Raw genomic sequence first — 17,156 nt, 5'->3', positions numbered from 1 at the left:
CCCCATTTCTGAGCAGTGATGCTCATTCTGTATTTGTGCCAAGAAAGCACTCATTCTGTGCCAAGCCTTTTTTTTTTTTTTTTTTTTTTTGTTAAAGTGCATTCCACCATCAAGTAAAGGCACAAATAAAATTTACATTCTGGTAGTGAAGTCAGCAAAAACAATCCCAGTGAAAAAAGAAGGTAGGAGTTATCCATCCAGTGATCTTATAAGGCACGACAGCATAGATCTAACTGTACATTAAGAGCAAGGAAAGCCTGAACACCCATATAAAGTCACTGGTGGATGTTTATTTGACAAAGACATCTAGCCTGCAAAGTGAACAAAGAAGCAAAAGAAAAATCACAGCTCAACTTTCTCTATTTTTTTCTCAGGATTAAAGGTGCCCCCTTGATAGGTGAGGATACCCCCGTGGTTGTAAGCTTCAGATTCTCACGTAAAAAGTTGCGCTGTTGAACTGTGGCTGATCTTATGTAACTGTTGGTAGAAACTACTTTTGCTGGGCTTGTAGGTGGTGCGGTCCGTGGAAGCAGTCCATTGATTTCATATGTCCACTGCATTGACTGTGTCTGAAAGTAGAGAATGTACCAAAATAAAACCAGTGATCAAATACCTTGAAATGCTTTGACAATGATTTACCATGCTACAATGATTTCAGAAGATAGTTATACTATTTCATGTAAGGAACTGAAATAACACAGAATTGCTATCCTGGACATCCTGAAAGTCATATTTAACCTTAGGAATCATAGAATTATAGAATCACCAAGGTCGGAAAAGACCCACAGGATCACCCAATCCAAACATCCACCCATCACCAATGGTTCTCACTAAACCATGCCCCCTCAATACAACGTCCAAACCTTCCTTGAACACCTCCAGGGTTGGTGACTCCACCACCTCCCTGGGAAGCCCATTCCAGTGCCTGACCACCCTTTCAGAGAAGTACTATTTCCTAACGTCCAGCCTGAACTTCCCCTGGCACAGCTTGAAGCCATTCCCTCTAGTTCTATCACTAGTTACATGGGAGAAGAGGCCGACCCCCAGCTCACTATAACCTCCCTTCAGGTAGTTATAGAGAGCAATAAGGTCTTCCCTGAGCCTCCTCTTCTCCAGACTGAACAATCCCAGCTCCTTCAGCTGCTCCTCATAAGGCCTGTGCTCCAGATCCCTCACCAGCTTTGTTGCCCTTCTCTGAACACACTCCAGGGCCTCAAAATCTTTCTTGCAGTGAGGGGTAGAATAGAATGCAGAACCAGGTACAACAAAAGCAGATAATTTATTATCCTAGATGATCTAAAATCCTTTCCTATATAGTAAACCCCACAGTTTTGCCACCATACAATATAAATGCCTCAGGTTTACAGTGTTCAGTTTAGTTGCAGCTCTGGTGTTGGTCATAATGGTACTATCAAATGGTGGAATCTCTGCACTAAAATAACGGGGAAAAAAAGATAGAGAAAAGGGCTTTAAGTACACATAAGAGAGTTGCAGCTTCCTGTTGAAATCTCTGTTCTGAAGAATATTTATGTGAATTGAAAATGACACTCTGCATTTGCTTTCTGATTATAACTGGTCTGTGGGAATGAAGCATATGTTTCTATGTCATATCTCATAATGTTTGAGCACTAGATTCCTACTGAGTATGTGATTCTTATTCTTAATACACATCCCATCTATGTGTACTTAATGAATATCCCCTTTATGCATCTGAACTCTATACTGCTGTCTATCTCCTACATTTCATTTGTTTTCTGAAGCAGAATTTTGTTTGCTAAAAAGCAATATGTAATTACTGCAGATCTTTCAGTCATTTTTCTTTCAAGATCTATCACTTCAATTCTAGAAGGTGGATCTTTATTCCAAGTCTAGCATTATCCTTTCTGTCATTACATCTGGGAAAAGGTATACTCTTTTGCATGTCTTTTGTTTTGCATTCTCCTTTTTCTTAAAAAAAAAAAATCAAATCAAAACAAAATAACAGAATCACTAAATCCCACAGACTTCAAATGATGTGTCCTTATGTTTAGCTTTGTATTATGCAAAGAGGTGCATAAAGTGTTGCATGGTCACTGAAGGCATGCATTGCTATCTATTTGCACTTTGCAACTTGAGATTCCAAGTGTACTGTTTGGGCCATTTTTGCTTCTAAGTACTTGCAGGGGACAATGCAAGTGCAAATGGAATGACAAAATATGGGATGATGCAGATCTAATAAGATCTTTATCCAAGTGAGGTATACAGTACATATAGCATATGTTCACAGTACAAAAGAACAAACAGATTCCATGACTTTGAAGCCTCAAGGCAGCAAAGCCACATTAAACAAGTGATATTTCCAAATACCTAAAATATTGCCTTTCCATATTTGGCGCAGCACTGCACTGTGCAGCCATGCTGCTTTTTGTTCTAGAGCAGGCTTTTTGGTGCTATGCTTTTGCATCACACTGCATTGAGCTACAGTCATGGTTTGTAGGATCAACTTTGTCCCCTGCTCCAAGACACAAAGTTTTAATACAACCGTTGCAATTTATGTCATATTTCTCCCACTTAAACAATCTTTAGAACAATCATTGTTAGATATAACCATGACGCCTAAGATCAGTGACTCTTTCACCCAATGAAAAAGAGTCAGAAAGGCTACATATACCCTCAATCAATTTGCAAATTTGTTCAAGAGTCAACCTTAAAGCTGAAGAGTTTTCCTCTCAAGCTCTTGGCTAACAGCTCCACTTCTAACACAGCTCTGCTTCCCTCCAAGCAGATTTTGTCTATAGAGAGCAGCAACAGTGTCCATACAAACCAGTAATAACTACTCACAAAAAAAAGTTTCACTTAGCATAAATGCCATCAACCATCTCCAGTGTATAGCTTGTTAACTTGTCTAACTACTTCCGTATTCTGTCAATTAATTATGGTCTAGGTAAAACTGAAAAAAAAAAAAAAAAAAATAGGCCATTGGCAAGAGTAGTGAACTTTTTCCATCTCAAACTTTCCTTACAGTCATCCCACGCTTATAACAACATGTAGAAGAGAATTAAAAGGATGTCAAAACATCTCTCTGATTTGTTGCTGTTGTTTTGTTAACTATCTGTTTCTTATTAGCCACTGAAAACATTTGATTTGGTCATGTTTATCTTTCTTATCTTTCAGATGCTCCTTCCTACAGTTCTACAGCTATTCTAATGATTATCCTTTTATTGCTAAAGTACATTTAATGAATATTGTGTCAAGTGGTTTCATGCTCATGTTGCAGCTATTCAATGGGAAGAAGTTTCATGTCATTAATCTGTAAAACTCTTGACCCAGGCTTTGTTCTAGTCTATACGCTTATACAGTATTTACAGTATTTCATAGTTCATACATATTCATACAGTATTACATAGGCTGCATTCAGTCACAGCTGTTTAATGTCATCACCATAAGAATCTACAATTCTGGTGCCTTTTATTAGAGGGCTACTTTTAACCAGTATTTTGTTAATGGAATGTATACTATTGTGTACTTATCCTGAAAGAATGGGAATTTTTTTCTGTTTATTTTCCAAAGAAACTTTTAAAAAAAATCTCTACTTTAAAATTGGTAGTACTTTACATACTGTCTTCTGAATGAACTACCTTATTTTACTGCAGGTTACTAAGTGCAATATCTTAATAGATACTTCACCATGCATGCACAATTTTTTAAACTTTCATTACTTTTCTGCTGAAGTAAAAATATAATTTAAATTGAATATCATTCCTGTGTAAAATAGTCACATTAGCTCATCTTTATTCTAAACCTTATTTAATACTGCACAATGATCTACTAATTCCACTGCCTTGAAAGATAAATGCCAGCAAAAGCAGTTGTGATATGAACCAACATCAGTCCAAAGGTAATACTGCCACTTAAGAAAAGTAAATGTCTCTCCAGAGTTAGCTAATTGTCTTACTCCAGTACAAGATGAAATGGTTTATCCTTACTTAGTATGTCAGATTAACAATTTAGTTTAAAGAAAACCTATCCTCAGGGTCATATACACATTGTACATGATTTGGTGATCAATTCAAGGTCAGTTTTTACAGCCAATGAGTTAAACTGAGTTTGGACTTACTTGAAGTCCACACATACTGTAACTTTACTTTCTAAAATGTTTTTAATTGTTTGAAGTAGGATTTAAGTGAAAGTGGTGGGCTATATCACTCTTCAATTTCATTTATCATCAGTAATTGAGAAAACCCTTACTCTGTGAAAAAGCTGATTATTCAAGTGCTTCGTGTAGTCCATGTTGGGTGTGGTTCTGTGGCAGAAGAGACTGAACCTTCCCTGATGGAAATTCATGGGCTCAATGGGGAAAACGTTGTAGGCATTATCACATAATCCTTTCAGATGGGAACCATCAAGATGGAAGAGCAAAAACAAAACAAAACTAAAAAGGACAACATCTATAACATCGTATTCCATCTACTGTAAGTAATTTGCCATCATCCAAGACAGTTAGAAACAGTCTTTGTGGAAAAAAATAAGCATTTATATACTAATTTACTGGAAGGAAAGCCTATTCTTGTAGTTTAGTCTATTCTGCTAATGGGGAAACAAATGGAAGATGGTTAATGTAATTGCCAACATAGGCTAGTGCTACTAGACCACATAGAATTCAGTAATTTTCAGAAAATCTTAGATATCCACAAGTATCTGTTTAACTAGAATATTTAATTTCCAAGAACAAAATACTAAGTTTTCAAATTATATGTAAATCACGAGTATTTTCTTTCAGGATAATGTTGTATAATTTAATTACAATGACTATTCTAACCAATATGAAAACTACAACAAGAGCAAGCCAGGTTGGATGGGGCCCTGGGCAGCCTGAACTGGTGGGGGAGCAGCCCTGCCCATGGCAGGGGTTGTGGCTAGGTGGGTTTTGAGGTCCCTTCCAGTCCAAGCTATTATATAATTCTATGATACCAAATAATTTATTCAGCAAATGCTGTTAGCAGTCACCAAACAATTTATACAAAGCTGTATTTTTTAGGTATTTAGCCCGTTCTTACAGTTGGCTCATGAATCATAGGATTAATTTGCAGAACACAGACTACGTGTATTCACCGTAGGCTGACAGTAACACTTTGTTACACACAAATTAATTTCCAGATAAATCTATGCTAGGAGTGAGTTAAATGTTGGTAGTGAGTATAAGGAACTTTAAGGTAGAATATATTCCAGTTACCTGGGATAGTTTTAACTCAGAGTTAATAGTGTTAGCTCAGGAAAATCCAATCAAAATTTGCAAGAACTCCAGTAAGCTAAGGCACACTACATTACAGACTACGCATCCTGCCCTGCTGAACCTTAATTTATATTACAGTGGTAAAAAGCAAAAAATTATCAATTACAATCAATATATACAGAATTAAATAAATCAAAATGCTGTGGGAACTGCTGAGAGGTAACTTTCTTAATTTTCTTTCCTTTATGATCATTTTAAGGTGCAAATGTTTTGGGGGGGCAACAATGTCATAATGTTTCCATATCTGTAGCTTTTTGTTGAGATCAGCTATGACTTTCTTACATATCAGAGGCTGCACCTGTTAGGTCCATGCAGTCCACCTAGTTAGGTGTGAGAATTCTATCTGCAGTAAGTCACTATTCACAATTAAATAGTGTGAACTATTCAAGTCCATAATGCACCATAGACTCTGAGTACTGGAAAGGGGAAAGAACTTAAAAAATAAAATTATGATTCTGAAGAATTCGAAGAAATAGTATCTGGCTCTCCACTAACCATTAACATAACTTTCTCTACAGAGACTTGAAGGACTAGGGCAATAGAAGTAAAAAATTTACATCTGCTCTTGAAAAGCTGAAGTATCTCCTTATGTGTCCAACTTGACCAGGTACTTAAGTAGCAAAATAACACAGAAAAGTGAGAGGACAGAGAATTTCTTCTGGTTGAATCAAAAAAGTTATTAGTGCTATAATACACTATATATATATATATATATATATATATATGTATGTATAGTGCTATAGTACATGACATGGCTCCTGCAAAGACAAAGAAACAAATAAAAGATTTACTTATGTACTCATTTATTTATATACTCACTTTTTTGTTTGTTTGTTTGTTTGTTTGTTTGTTTTGGTGGGTCATTCCTCCCACAGAGTGTGGGATATATTAAAACTGGAGTACTGAGCCATACTGAGAAATGGTCACCACAATTTATTTCAAGGTATCAAAGAGAAAGAGAGTGATCAAACTCAGGGTGCTTATGCACAGTTGTTCCCCTTTAACAGATACCACACATAGAAGTTTATACTTAATAGATTATCTTGGTCTCCCATTTCTATTTAAGATGATGGCTAAAAAGTAATTTTCTTAACAAAGAGATGTATTTCCAGATAGAGTGAAAGGTGGCTTAATTAACATCTGCAGTTCAAATATTAGGTGTTTCACAGTTTTGTTTAGATATAATATAATCAATACAAAGTATTCCTTCATTACTGCACCCTCATACATCAATGGTTTCTACACTGGTCTCTCATTTTGACATTATGATAATTACAGTCTCAATAAGCAAGATAACCATTTTTCATGCCTGCTAATCAAATCTTTTGTGTATAACTTCTGCACTCAAAATCCAGTGACACTAGTCATGAGATGTGCTACACTAACTGCCTGTAATGAACTTTCTGGATATCTGTTTGTAACTGTAACACCCAGTTCAATATCAACCCAGGAATGCAGGTGATGCCTTCTTTAATGCAAAACTACTTCAATTATGTTACTAACTTTGTTACATTTTTTCCTTGCTCACTCAGTTTAAGAGAGACAATTCAGAATAATGTGGAACTGGGGTAATCAACAAAGGTACCAGAAACAACATGCCTTGTATTTTCACCAGGCTACTGCATATGTAACAGCATCATTTTCTGTTCCTCTTTGCAAGCTGGCATACAGGAGCTTAGAGAAGCCACAGACGGGAACTAAGGCTCGCACACTGCATCGTTTATTTCAAGAGCAGCATGACAAATGGTTTTGATACGCTATCTTCGATAGGCTAAGCCAGTGATTATTCAGTAATAAAGGTGCACAAGCCTGACTTCTGGAGGGTTTGATAATGTTACCTACAATCTGGTTTACTCTGACATCTATTTTATCTTCTAAGACTTATTTTGTTTGCCTTCTGCTTCAGAACACCTCTGAAATCTCATCCATGAATTACAATGCAATTGCTCGGGTCTCTAGCTGGATTCAGCACACTGCAAGCAAATTAACTGTAAGCCAACCCAAGTACAGTCTCTTCCAAGGACTTGCCAGCCTCCCCCCTGCTGTTCGCTGGCAGAGGTTCCTGCTACAGGAGGCCTGCACAGTGTTCCCTGCCCTCACTGCCTCTTGCTGCCCCTTGGCTGTGCTGCTTTTTGTGTCAGCTTTACCAGCACGTCAGAACCCAGCCTGGAGGCCTTAGTCTGACTGGGGAAGTTATTTTCTTCACAGCAACTTACAGCTTATCTAAGAAGCCTATCTTTTCACTAAATTATAATTAGTGGAAATGTATTTTTCTTCCATTAGAACTGCAGTGTTTATGAAAGCTGTTATAAATGCTGAAGTTTGATTACGCAGTGATACATTTAATGCATTCTGTCATTGTTTCTTACTTGTAGCTCAGTAAGATCACGATATGCTCTTTCACAGCTATCATAATGAGCATGATTATTTTCTTTACTGGCTTTTTATTATATTTCTCTAATTTCATTCTTTGATCTACAGAAATTTTAAAAATCGTACTTCGTTGCACTTTTACAAAATTTAGGTTGTTAACAACTATTTGATTAATTATCTCACTTTAATTGTTTTGATATAGATTTATATCTATATTTAATGATACTTCAGATTTAATGATAGTTAAAGAACACTGAATTGCTTCAGCAAAGTAATTAATGTTTTCTGCCATTAATAAAACCTACTGTAAGTGTTCACAAACACTGAGGTCTTAAGGAGTCCCCAAAATACCCCATGAAGTGCCTCATTTGTGAGGCTACATTATTTCAATTATAGATGTACATTCAGTTAATAAAATGTACACACAGAATTCTGGTGAAGACACATTGTAATCTCTTAATGTTAATCATCACCTCAGGACTGGGTTCTCAGCAGGGCAACTAAAACAAAACATTTGCATGTACAATGTTTGGATTTAATGTTTCCAGCAAATGAAGAAAAGATGACTGCAGGATCTTTCTCCATTAAGCCAACCTCCTGTTTTTCTTTACAGCGCAATTGTAATGACCAATATAAAACAGATAAAGAACTTACACTGTCATCTGTGCTGCTTTACAGCCTAATTATCACTGTTCATTGAAGCACACAAAAATAGCAGTTCTGCTACTCACTATTCATAGAATTTAATAATAAAAATATGTTAGTATTAGGACTGTGACTTCATCCCCAGAAATTCTCAGAAGAGAAGCAATACTGTAAAAGCAATGAAACTTCTTCACAGCTTTGAAAAATGGCCCAAAGGCTCAGCCAGTAGAGTGGCTGGAAAGAATACCTGCAAGAGAAATCCTTAAGTGTTAGCTCCGACATTTACTGTAGTTCACCGCCTTCATTATTATTCCCCAAATAAGAGTGATTTAGTAATCTTTATGCCATCTTACTAAATCTGTCTCCCTCGGGGTCAGTAATGAAAATTATTTCAACTAAAAGAAAATGTGGAAATGAATATCTGGTATTCTCAACATGTCATCAAATCTTCTTTCAGGCGGATGCTAAAAGAGTAGAGCAACAGAAGTACAGCCACAGATGTTTTGGCTTTTATTAGAACTACATGAGCGAAAGGTTTTGTGGAGAGGAAAGGGGGAAGCTTAGTGTATACAGAAGCATTATCAAAACAAGCAAAGACAATATAAACCTTGTCAAAACATGAAACCATTTAATTAGAGTAAAACCTTTAGAAATACTCTGACATACTGTGATGTGTGACACTGAACTGAAAATACTTACTATTACAGGCATTAAGAATCATTAATATACATTTGAACATACCAGAGTAGACTGGACAAGATGTGACCCATGGCAGTAATATATATAGGCGAATTCCTACACCTGTGCACTGTTCAACAGGTGGAAACATAAAGAGCCATCCACCCAGATCATAACTGAGGTATGAGTAGACATATATTAAAAATCTAATTACACAAAGCCCATCTGTACTTATAAGTTCCTAAAAGGAAGCTAGTGAGTTCTTACAAAACTAACGATAATCTGTGACCTTGATGCTTTTCCCATTCCAGATAAATTGGTTATGTTTAAGTTCTGTTACTGACAGAAGCTAAGCCAAAGACAAACATGGATAGTACATTTAAATGTGTTGTATTCCAGATTTACATTAGAAATTTCCAAGCTCTACAGATGTGTCATTTGGTATTATCTAAGTAAAAAAGAACACAGGATGCATTTGGTGAGTTATTTTCAGTTTTGAATGCAAGAGAAGTAAATATCACTGCTTTTTATGACAAAAGAATGAATTAATCAAATGTCTTATCAGGTAAAAGAAAACAAGTATGAGGAATTTGTTTTCCTAGTATTTGAATTTCTTATTCCTGTTGTACAAGTTGTCACTCAGATAGATAAAACAGTGTAGACATTTGCCATGCATCTTTTCATCAACTTTGTTTTTACAATCTTATTTTTTAAATCAATATTGCAGTTTCAATTCCAATACAGTAGCCCGAAAACATCACCAGCACTTAGCAAGTACATTTAAAGTGAAGCCCATCATTTGTAGAGTTATATGTATTTGCTGCTACAATACACATTGAACAAACTTAAAAACTCATTCCTGCAGTAATGACATATCTGCTACTGAGAGAATAATTGTTGTATGATGTTCCCTGACCTTCAGACTTTCAGAAGCTACTTGACCAAAAAATTGTTTTGTTTATTTTGAAGCTTGTTTTCAAAATGTGATTCATGGCTTCTTGCTCTGAAATTCTGCTGTCTAGAGTTTAGTATCTATCTGTTATTGCCTTTGATTGTATGTGCCATAATACTAGTAACATAATGACTTAGGTCACAAATATTTGATTACTCATTTATCTTCACTAATTCTTAATATGATTACTTTGTTATTTCTCTGTTAAAAGACATTTTATCATGTTGCACGTGTAGTTAAGGCACAAGTATCACGATAAATATCTGTCTCTGGAGGAAAAATGATAACAAAAAGATTAAAATCAAAATATAGTTAACTTTTCCAGCTTATCAGGAGTTACTTTTGACTATTTTCATTCTTATCCACAGTGAAAAGCAGCAAGATAATAAGGAAAAACTCTTTTACAGTGAGGGTGATGAGACACTGGCACAGGTTGCCTAGAGATGCAGTGGATGCCCCATTTCTGGACACTTTCAGGGTGAGGCTGGACGGAGCTCTGAGCAACCTGATGTAGCTGTACGCGTCCCTGTTCATTGCAGGGGAGCTGGACTAAGTGATCTTTAAAGGTCCCTTCAAACTCTAAGGATTCTATGATTCTAGTTACAGTGTGCATTTAATGTTTTAGTACTGCTTCTTGGTATAGGATTTTTTTCCTTCCTTTCCAGACAGTGTATTTGTGTATTGTATTTAGGAAAATTTACCTGAATTACAAGTGTTGCTTTATGCTTCTTGCCATATATTCTTGGCTTGAATCCCACTGTTATATGAGTTCCAACAGTGCCCACTGGAAGAAGTTCTCCAGCTTGAGGCAGTACAAGAAAGTCAGGATCACTGCCTGCCCGGAAGTATGCTGTGAATGGCTCAGGGTACCTACAGAAAAACAAAGGAGGTCAGTGTGCCTTCTACAGCATCTTAATACAATTTCTCTACAGTCAAAGTACTGCAGATCTCATCCAATTGCTAGTTTCATGGCAGTACCATTGCACTAAAAGGAGATGTCTTATTCCTGGTAAAGACAGTGGCTGAAGACCGCAAAACAATCTTTGGCCAATACCACTGTCAATCCTATTACTGTTCCTTGGAACATAGGCATTTTCACTATGAAAAAAATACATTCTCCTTTTAGTTCTTAAATGTGCTGCTGAAGGCAGTTCTATTCAAGACAGAAAGAGGACAAAAGAAATTAGAAATACAATGGCACGGTCAAAAAGTAATTCACGACAACCTGCCACAGTGCAGCAGAGCAAGTACCATGATTCTAACAACATCTCAAACAACAACAACAACAAAAACCTGCTCAAATCTGTTTATTCATGGATTGTTGCACCAGAAATACACTCTTTTTCAAATAAAACATTCACAACCAAGTGAAAATTAATATTTTATGACAACTCAAATTTCTATTGAAATGTCCCACATTTCTAGGGCAAGTGGTATTCACTACATGGCACGTTGGGTCATGTTGTATAAAAATAGCTTTCCTTTTGCATGTGTTCTCACAAAAGGTTTTCTTAAATTCAAAAATGCTCTCCTGAAAAAAAGGTCACACTAAGTTTGCAGAAGCAAACAATGCAGCTGCAGAGAATAGAAATCAAAAAGCTTCTGCCCTCTCAGAACATTGACTGACATTTAACAGTGCTACTGGGCTTCCGTGCCTGACTTTCCCTTTTGGTGACGTCAAGCTGATCGAAGCTACTGCGTGTCTGAAAGTACATTGCAAGTCTTCTGATGTCGAGCTTATGCTGTCTATCTATTTTTGTGGCACCTAAAGTCATGCAGTTCAGTTGATGGCATCAAGCTATGAGCAATAAGTTTTCATCTGTTTGTATGCCATCTAAGCCTTGAGTCTTCGCATCTGTATTTCTCATAAGGTGTATTCAGGTGTGAATGTTCAGAGCATGCCTACAACACACAAAGGGCAGCTCAGGATGAAAAACAAATGATGCCTATATGATTGAGTGGCAGAGTAAAGCACTCATTAAACATTCCTGAGATGACTATTCAAACTCTGGCTGTGGAAACAGGAACCTGAACACAGCCCTTCATTTCCAACAAAACTGCTCTGTTGTCTGGGTTTAGGAACATTTTAAGGCAGCATTTTATGTCCTATGTTCAACCTGTTTTCTAGTAAGCAGTTAGAGATGACATCTCCCACTAAGCACAATTTATATGAAACTGCAACAAAACCGGTCTATAACTGAACACAAGACCTTTGTCAAAGTCAGAGAAAAAATCTTACTGCATCAAATTTGTCAGATTTAAATTTTCAGAAAGAAAAAATGGAGAAAAACTGATAGAAAAAGCTTTAAAAGACCTGCATATTTCTTCATAGCATTGACAGAAGATACAAGATGCAGTTGTATTTTTCTGTACAGTGAGTAATGTAATGTATACATATACACACCTACATAAAGACACAAACGTATATACATACACATGTAAAACCTCCTCCTTCCCTTTCCCTCCTCTCCCCAAGACACAGCAGTTTTAAACATGAGTGTCAAGCCACATATTGGATGTAAAATGTTCCTCAGAGTGGGAGCTATGTCCAATAAGGAAAATAGGAAATCTAGCAAGTACATAGACAAAGTACAACAGGCCAAAAAGAATTCTGTTAAGATATGGCTAACTGTCCAAGGATTAAAAATGAAAAATTCCTTCATGCACAGTCAGAAACAGGAACCTTTCACAGTGCATGCAATTCTAATAAATGATGAATTCTGAGGTTAAAAATACATGTAAAGATGGCTTCTCAGAAAAATAAGCAGTGTTTTCGCTGATGTTCACATCAGGAAGACAACGTGGCATCCTGGCTAGCTTGCTAGCATAAGTCAATTGCTTGTCATTGTCATTTTCTACACTGTAGAGAAAGCTGGAGATAAAGTTACCAGAAAGGCACCTGAATTTCAGACATTATTATTTCCAGTGTCAGTATATTTAGTGTATAATTAAAAATTAATAATTATGTGCCTTAAAGTGATTAAAAATTAATTCCTCCTTTTCTCTTTGGTTATTGCTTCAGGTAAAACTGCTCTGGAGTTAATGTTTGGCCTCTCATTTCTCAGTCATGAAGGGCAGTGATGAGGCATTCTACATTTTTTTCAAGAAGGCTTTTGTTTATCTCAAGGGTGGGAGATACTAACAAATGTGATAAAGCTTAATGATGTGCAGAGTTTTGAAAACACATACAAATCAAGCACTAATGAATTAGTAAATACAAAGGCAGAGGCCATACAAACCAGAGAAAGTAAATGTGTCCTACCCCCTTTGTGTTCTGCAGCTACTGTCATTAACAGCTTGGTATTGCCAATAGACAGTATGAACTCTCCCCTTATTCAAATAATGAACAAGGGTGAATATTAATTTAAATTCAAATAATAATTGGACAATGAAATCATAACAACAGGAAGCATGGAAATTGAACTAGTATTTAATAGACCTGTTTTTGATGACTTTGTTAATCTTTACCTCAGATTATTCTTAAATAGCAGCTTATGCTCTTCAGTTTTCTCAATATAGATAATTTATAAACTTGCAAGCTAGTAAAGGTTAGCACCTTAAGTCATCAATTAAATAAAACCACGAAGTTTATAAACCTATAAAGATCTCACTTTAAAATGTGCAAAATATACTCAGATACAGCAAAATGGAAAATACAGGCTTTTATTAAGACTCAAAATAACTTTAATATTAATTTCTCTCTGAAACTAAAGAAACAGTAAATTACTCCTGTAGAAATTTTTATTGTTTGCATAATGCAAACTACACTTAAAAATAACCCGTTGCACTGTTGATCAAACTTTTTTTCAACAAAATAATAAAATAACATCTTAATCTGTACAGTGCATAACTGCTTAATGAAGGATATGGTTTGAAAATGTTGCAATGAACTACTAAAAATCCTTAATCATAAATAAACTTACTGTCATTTGTAGATAACACATGTTGGATGCCACAAGAAATTTCATAGTGAAAATGTTCTCGCATTAACTATACACAGTTGTCAAACTATGAAATTATTATTGACAGTTAGTATGCTTTAGATGATTCCTCTTCAACAACAACACCCAAAAAACTAGCAGTGCAAAAAAATTAGGAGATCATCATAGAATGGCTCAGGTTGGAGGATCATCGAGCTCCAACTCCCTGCCACGGGCAAGGTTGCCAACCACTACTTCAGGCTGACAAAATTGGCTATGTTACCAATAGCAACTTTGCTATAATTGACCACTCTACATCCTGACCTCTGCACATCAGAAAAGGTTTAACTCCAATTATTACTATATAGCTTGGGAAAGACGATTTCAGAATCAAAGGACTTTAAAAATTTAAATAAATAGTGTGTGACAAATAACTGTCAGGGAATGTTTTACCAAGTATAACACCACTTTTGCTGTGCACATGTTGTAAGATCAAAGCAGGAGCTCAGATTTTCATCTTCACAGAATGTTAATATTTCCATCTCATTCCTGTTCTACCCAGGGGAACTACATATGCAGATAGGTGAACTGTCTTTTTCCTGCTAGAAGAGTCCACATGGGTAGATATGGCTCCTGGCTAAATGTGTTAAAAGAAAGATACTGTACTGTTAAGAGAGGTTATTATATATATATATATATATATAATACTCTGCTATATGTGTATCATTTTTAATATTTTCCACCAGGCTACACTGAGACTTCAAAATGGAGCTCAGTCAACACTTGTATTTTGCAACTGCCATTTTGTGGGAGATATTACGATAAAAGATTCTAATAAGATCTTTAAATTAATGGTAGAATTTTACAGACTTGGTAACAAGGACACTGTTGCAGGAATCCAAGCCTGTAACATGAAGACCAACATACTGAGGGGAAAGGAGTGTGCTGAAAATGTAATGAATGCACTTTTCTGCAGCATGCGTAATTGTGGCTCGTGGAAATTCTAAATGGAATAAATCACTGATTACAATAAAATAAAAATAATTCTCAAAGTTGTAACTGAAAATTTTTGTGCTTTCCTTCACAGTCAGAAAAGTTGGAAATTGGGTAGCTTACTATTCTTCCATCAGTATTAAGTTTGTGTAATGAAGGAATATTTTCACAGAACATGATTCTGTTCACTAGGAAACATGCACTGATGAAATCAGGAAAATATCCAGAGCAGTGTTCAAGACATGAAATGCAATTGAAGATAACTAAGCCTGCATCTGTAGTCAATCTAAAGCCTAAATTCCTTTTCTCATCTCTCCAGTCCACCTGCTTTTTGTTCTCTCTTTATTCTAGCTCTAGTTCTATAACCTGGTGAAATTGAGTTTTGTAGATAACCACTTGGTAGAGACCATAATGTGATATCGCATTTTTTTATTTTGTCAAATGTGGTACCATTAAGAATGTTTATCTGAAGCTATAGTTTGAGTCCATCTGAAAACTTCCTATAATGTAACAGGTATCCTGTTTGTGATAAACACGGGATTGGAAAGAGGTTGGGATCAATGGATGAGTAAAATTTGTTTCATGGAAAACATAATTAAGATAAATAAATTGATGAAAGAAGGCTTGGTGTGTGAGGAAACAGAGAATTATCAAATATCTTGACAAAACATGGAAAACTAATATTGTTTAAAAAAATAAATCCAGTGAACGCATTGTGCACACACATCGATCTAGCAAAATGCTTCCGTACTGGAATACATACTAGTAAATATTCTGTAGAAAGTGTTCTGTATTAATAAAATAGTTCTGATCCCAACACATAATTCATTAAAATATATTAACAATTTATTTTCAGTAGACGAAATAAAGAAAGGGCTTTTCTTAAGCAAAGCATCAATATCAGAATTTTTATCATTTGTTTCAATTACAGAGATGAGTAAAGAAATAACGGGCCAACAATTTGAGTGGGATATCAAACAACTTCATATAATTTCCATCCTGGAAAAATACTTTTTCTATTCTTTTTTATTTATATTGTTATTCTGTAAATACTGGCATTCAATAATATATTCATTACCAAAACAAATGTTAATGATAAAAAACATCAGAGCTTTGTATCCAAGCCAATTACTTTGGTGGAAGTGTTGCCAGTGATTTGAGTTGGTAATGAATTCAACATACATTTACACCAAATACCAAAAGATGGTAATCTATGAATGTTATAAAATGGACAATGTTTTCTTATTTAAGGAGTGAAATCTGCCTTTTTGATTTGAACCAATCTTAATGCCATTACAAGAAACTATTCAACATGTCTCTTTTGAATTAAAAAAGCTGAAAGTAAAGTATTGGACTACTCGTATATGACAACTGTTCTATATGCAGACAGATTTTAAAAATATTTTTAAGGCTTTTCATACGACAAAACTGTGTGGCTGTATTCTCATTGTCTTTCATTATTTACTGAAGCTGATACTGGACTGTGCTCACTGGAAGCAGGCAAGCCCTATTTTACATGTATGAAAAGAGAGAGTGCATTATGTATTTGCATAGACTCTCGCAGCATTCATCACTGTATTTCGTTGTGAGCAGCCCAGAAATTACCTCTCATTTGCAACTGTCGTAATTCCTGAAGCAATTACATCAAATGTGCTTATGGGTAAACTGGAAAATCATTAATTTACTCTGGCATACTTAACACAAATTGAGGGCTTTTACTGGGGAGGAGTGAAATTAAAAGGAGAAATGTCAATTAAATTAAAGGAGAAATCTCAATTGCAGTAGCTGTACAAAAGAAGAAAGGTTGACTTCATAGTTCTGCAGTGGTCACCAATGGTGCTCTGTGGAGTATTCAACTTGTTATACACAAGATCTTAATCTGTCCTTACAGGGGTTCTCAAATATTCTTTGTTGCATCACTACACGATATGCCAGCCCAAAAAGATGTACAAGTTCTCTGAGTATAACAGCTCTGTCCTGCAAGTAGCAGGAGGGAAGAAAGACACAATTGCAGATTCCCTTTCTAAGAGGTTACTTGGAAATCTCTCTATTTCTCACTCCCCTAATTTACTCTTGAAAAAAAAAATGTCATGAGGCACTACCTACCAAAAGAAATAAAGACAGAATGTACACTGTTTTGGGGCAAGGCTGGACAGGACAAACACATTTCTAATACTAGAATGAATTCTTTATGGAACTGGGCTACTTACTCTTTCATTATGAAAAATATTCAATGGAATGATTTTTTTTTTTCCCTGGGGAAGGTCCATAGAAGGGCACTCTATATCCTGACTGAAATTTTTAATCTATATTTTTAATATTT

General features: G+C 35.6%; 1 protein-coding gene across 5 annotated transcripts in view; it reads right to left on the bottom strand.

The window, feature by feature from the left end:
* Positions 1-270: 270 nt before the first annotated feature.
* C1HXORF59 (chromosome 1 open reading frame, human CXORF59) overlaps positions 271-17,156 on the bottom strand; it is a 261,807-nt gene continuing 244,921 nt past the window's right edge. For all 5 annotated transcript variants that reach the window (XM_416785.8, XM_040655288.2, XM_040655289.2 and 2 more), the window contains 2 exons: positions 10,622-10,790; positions 271-569 (listed from right to left, as the gene is read on the bottom strand). In XM_416785.8, the coding sequence (XP_416785.5) occupies positions 360-569; positions 10,622-10,790 (379 nt within the window). In that variant the 3' untranslated portion in view covers positions 271-359. The remainder of the gene's footprint in view (positions 570-10,621; positions 10,791-17,156) is intronic.

This window comes from Gallus gallus, chromosome 1 (assembly GCF_016699485.2).
Source record: "Gallus gallus isolate bGalGal1 chromosome 1, bGalGal1.mat.broiler.GRCg7b, whole genome shotgun sequence".
Lineage (NCBI taxonomy): Eukaryota > Metazoa > Chordata > Aves > Galliformes > Phasianidae > Gallus > Gallus gallus.
The sequence above is the reverse complement of the archived record's forward strand: the minus strand, read 5'-3'. Positions and strand labels throughout refer to the sequence as shown.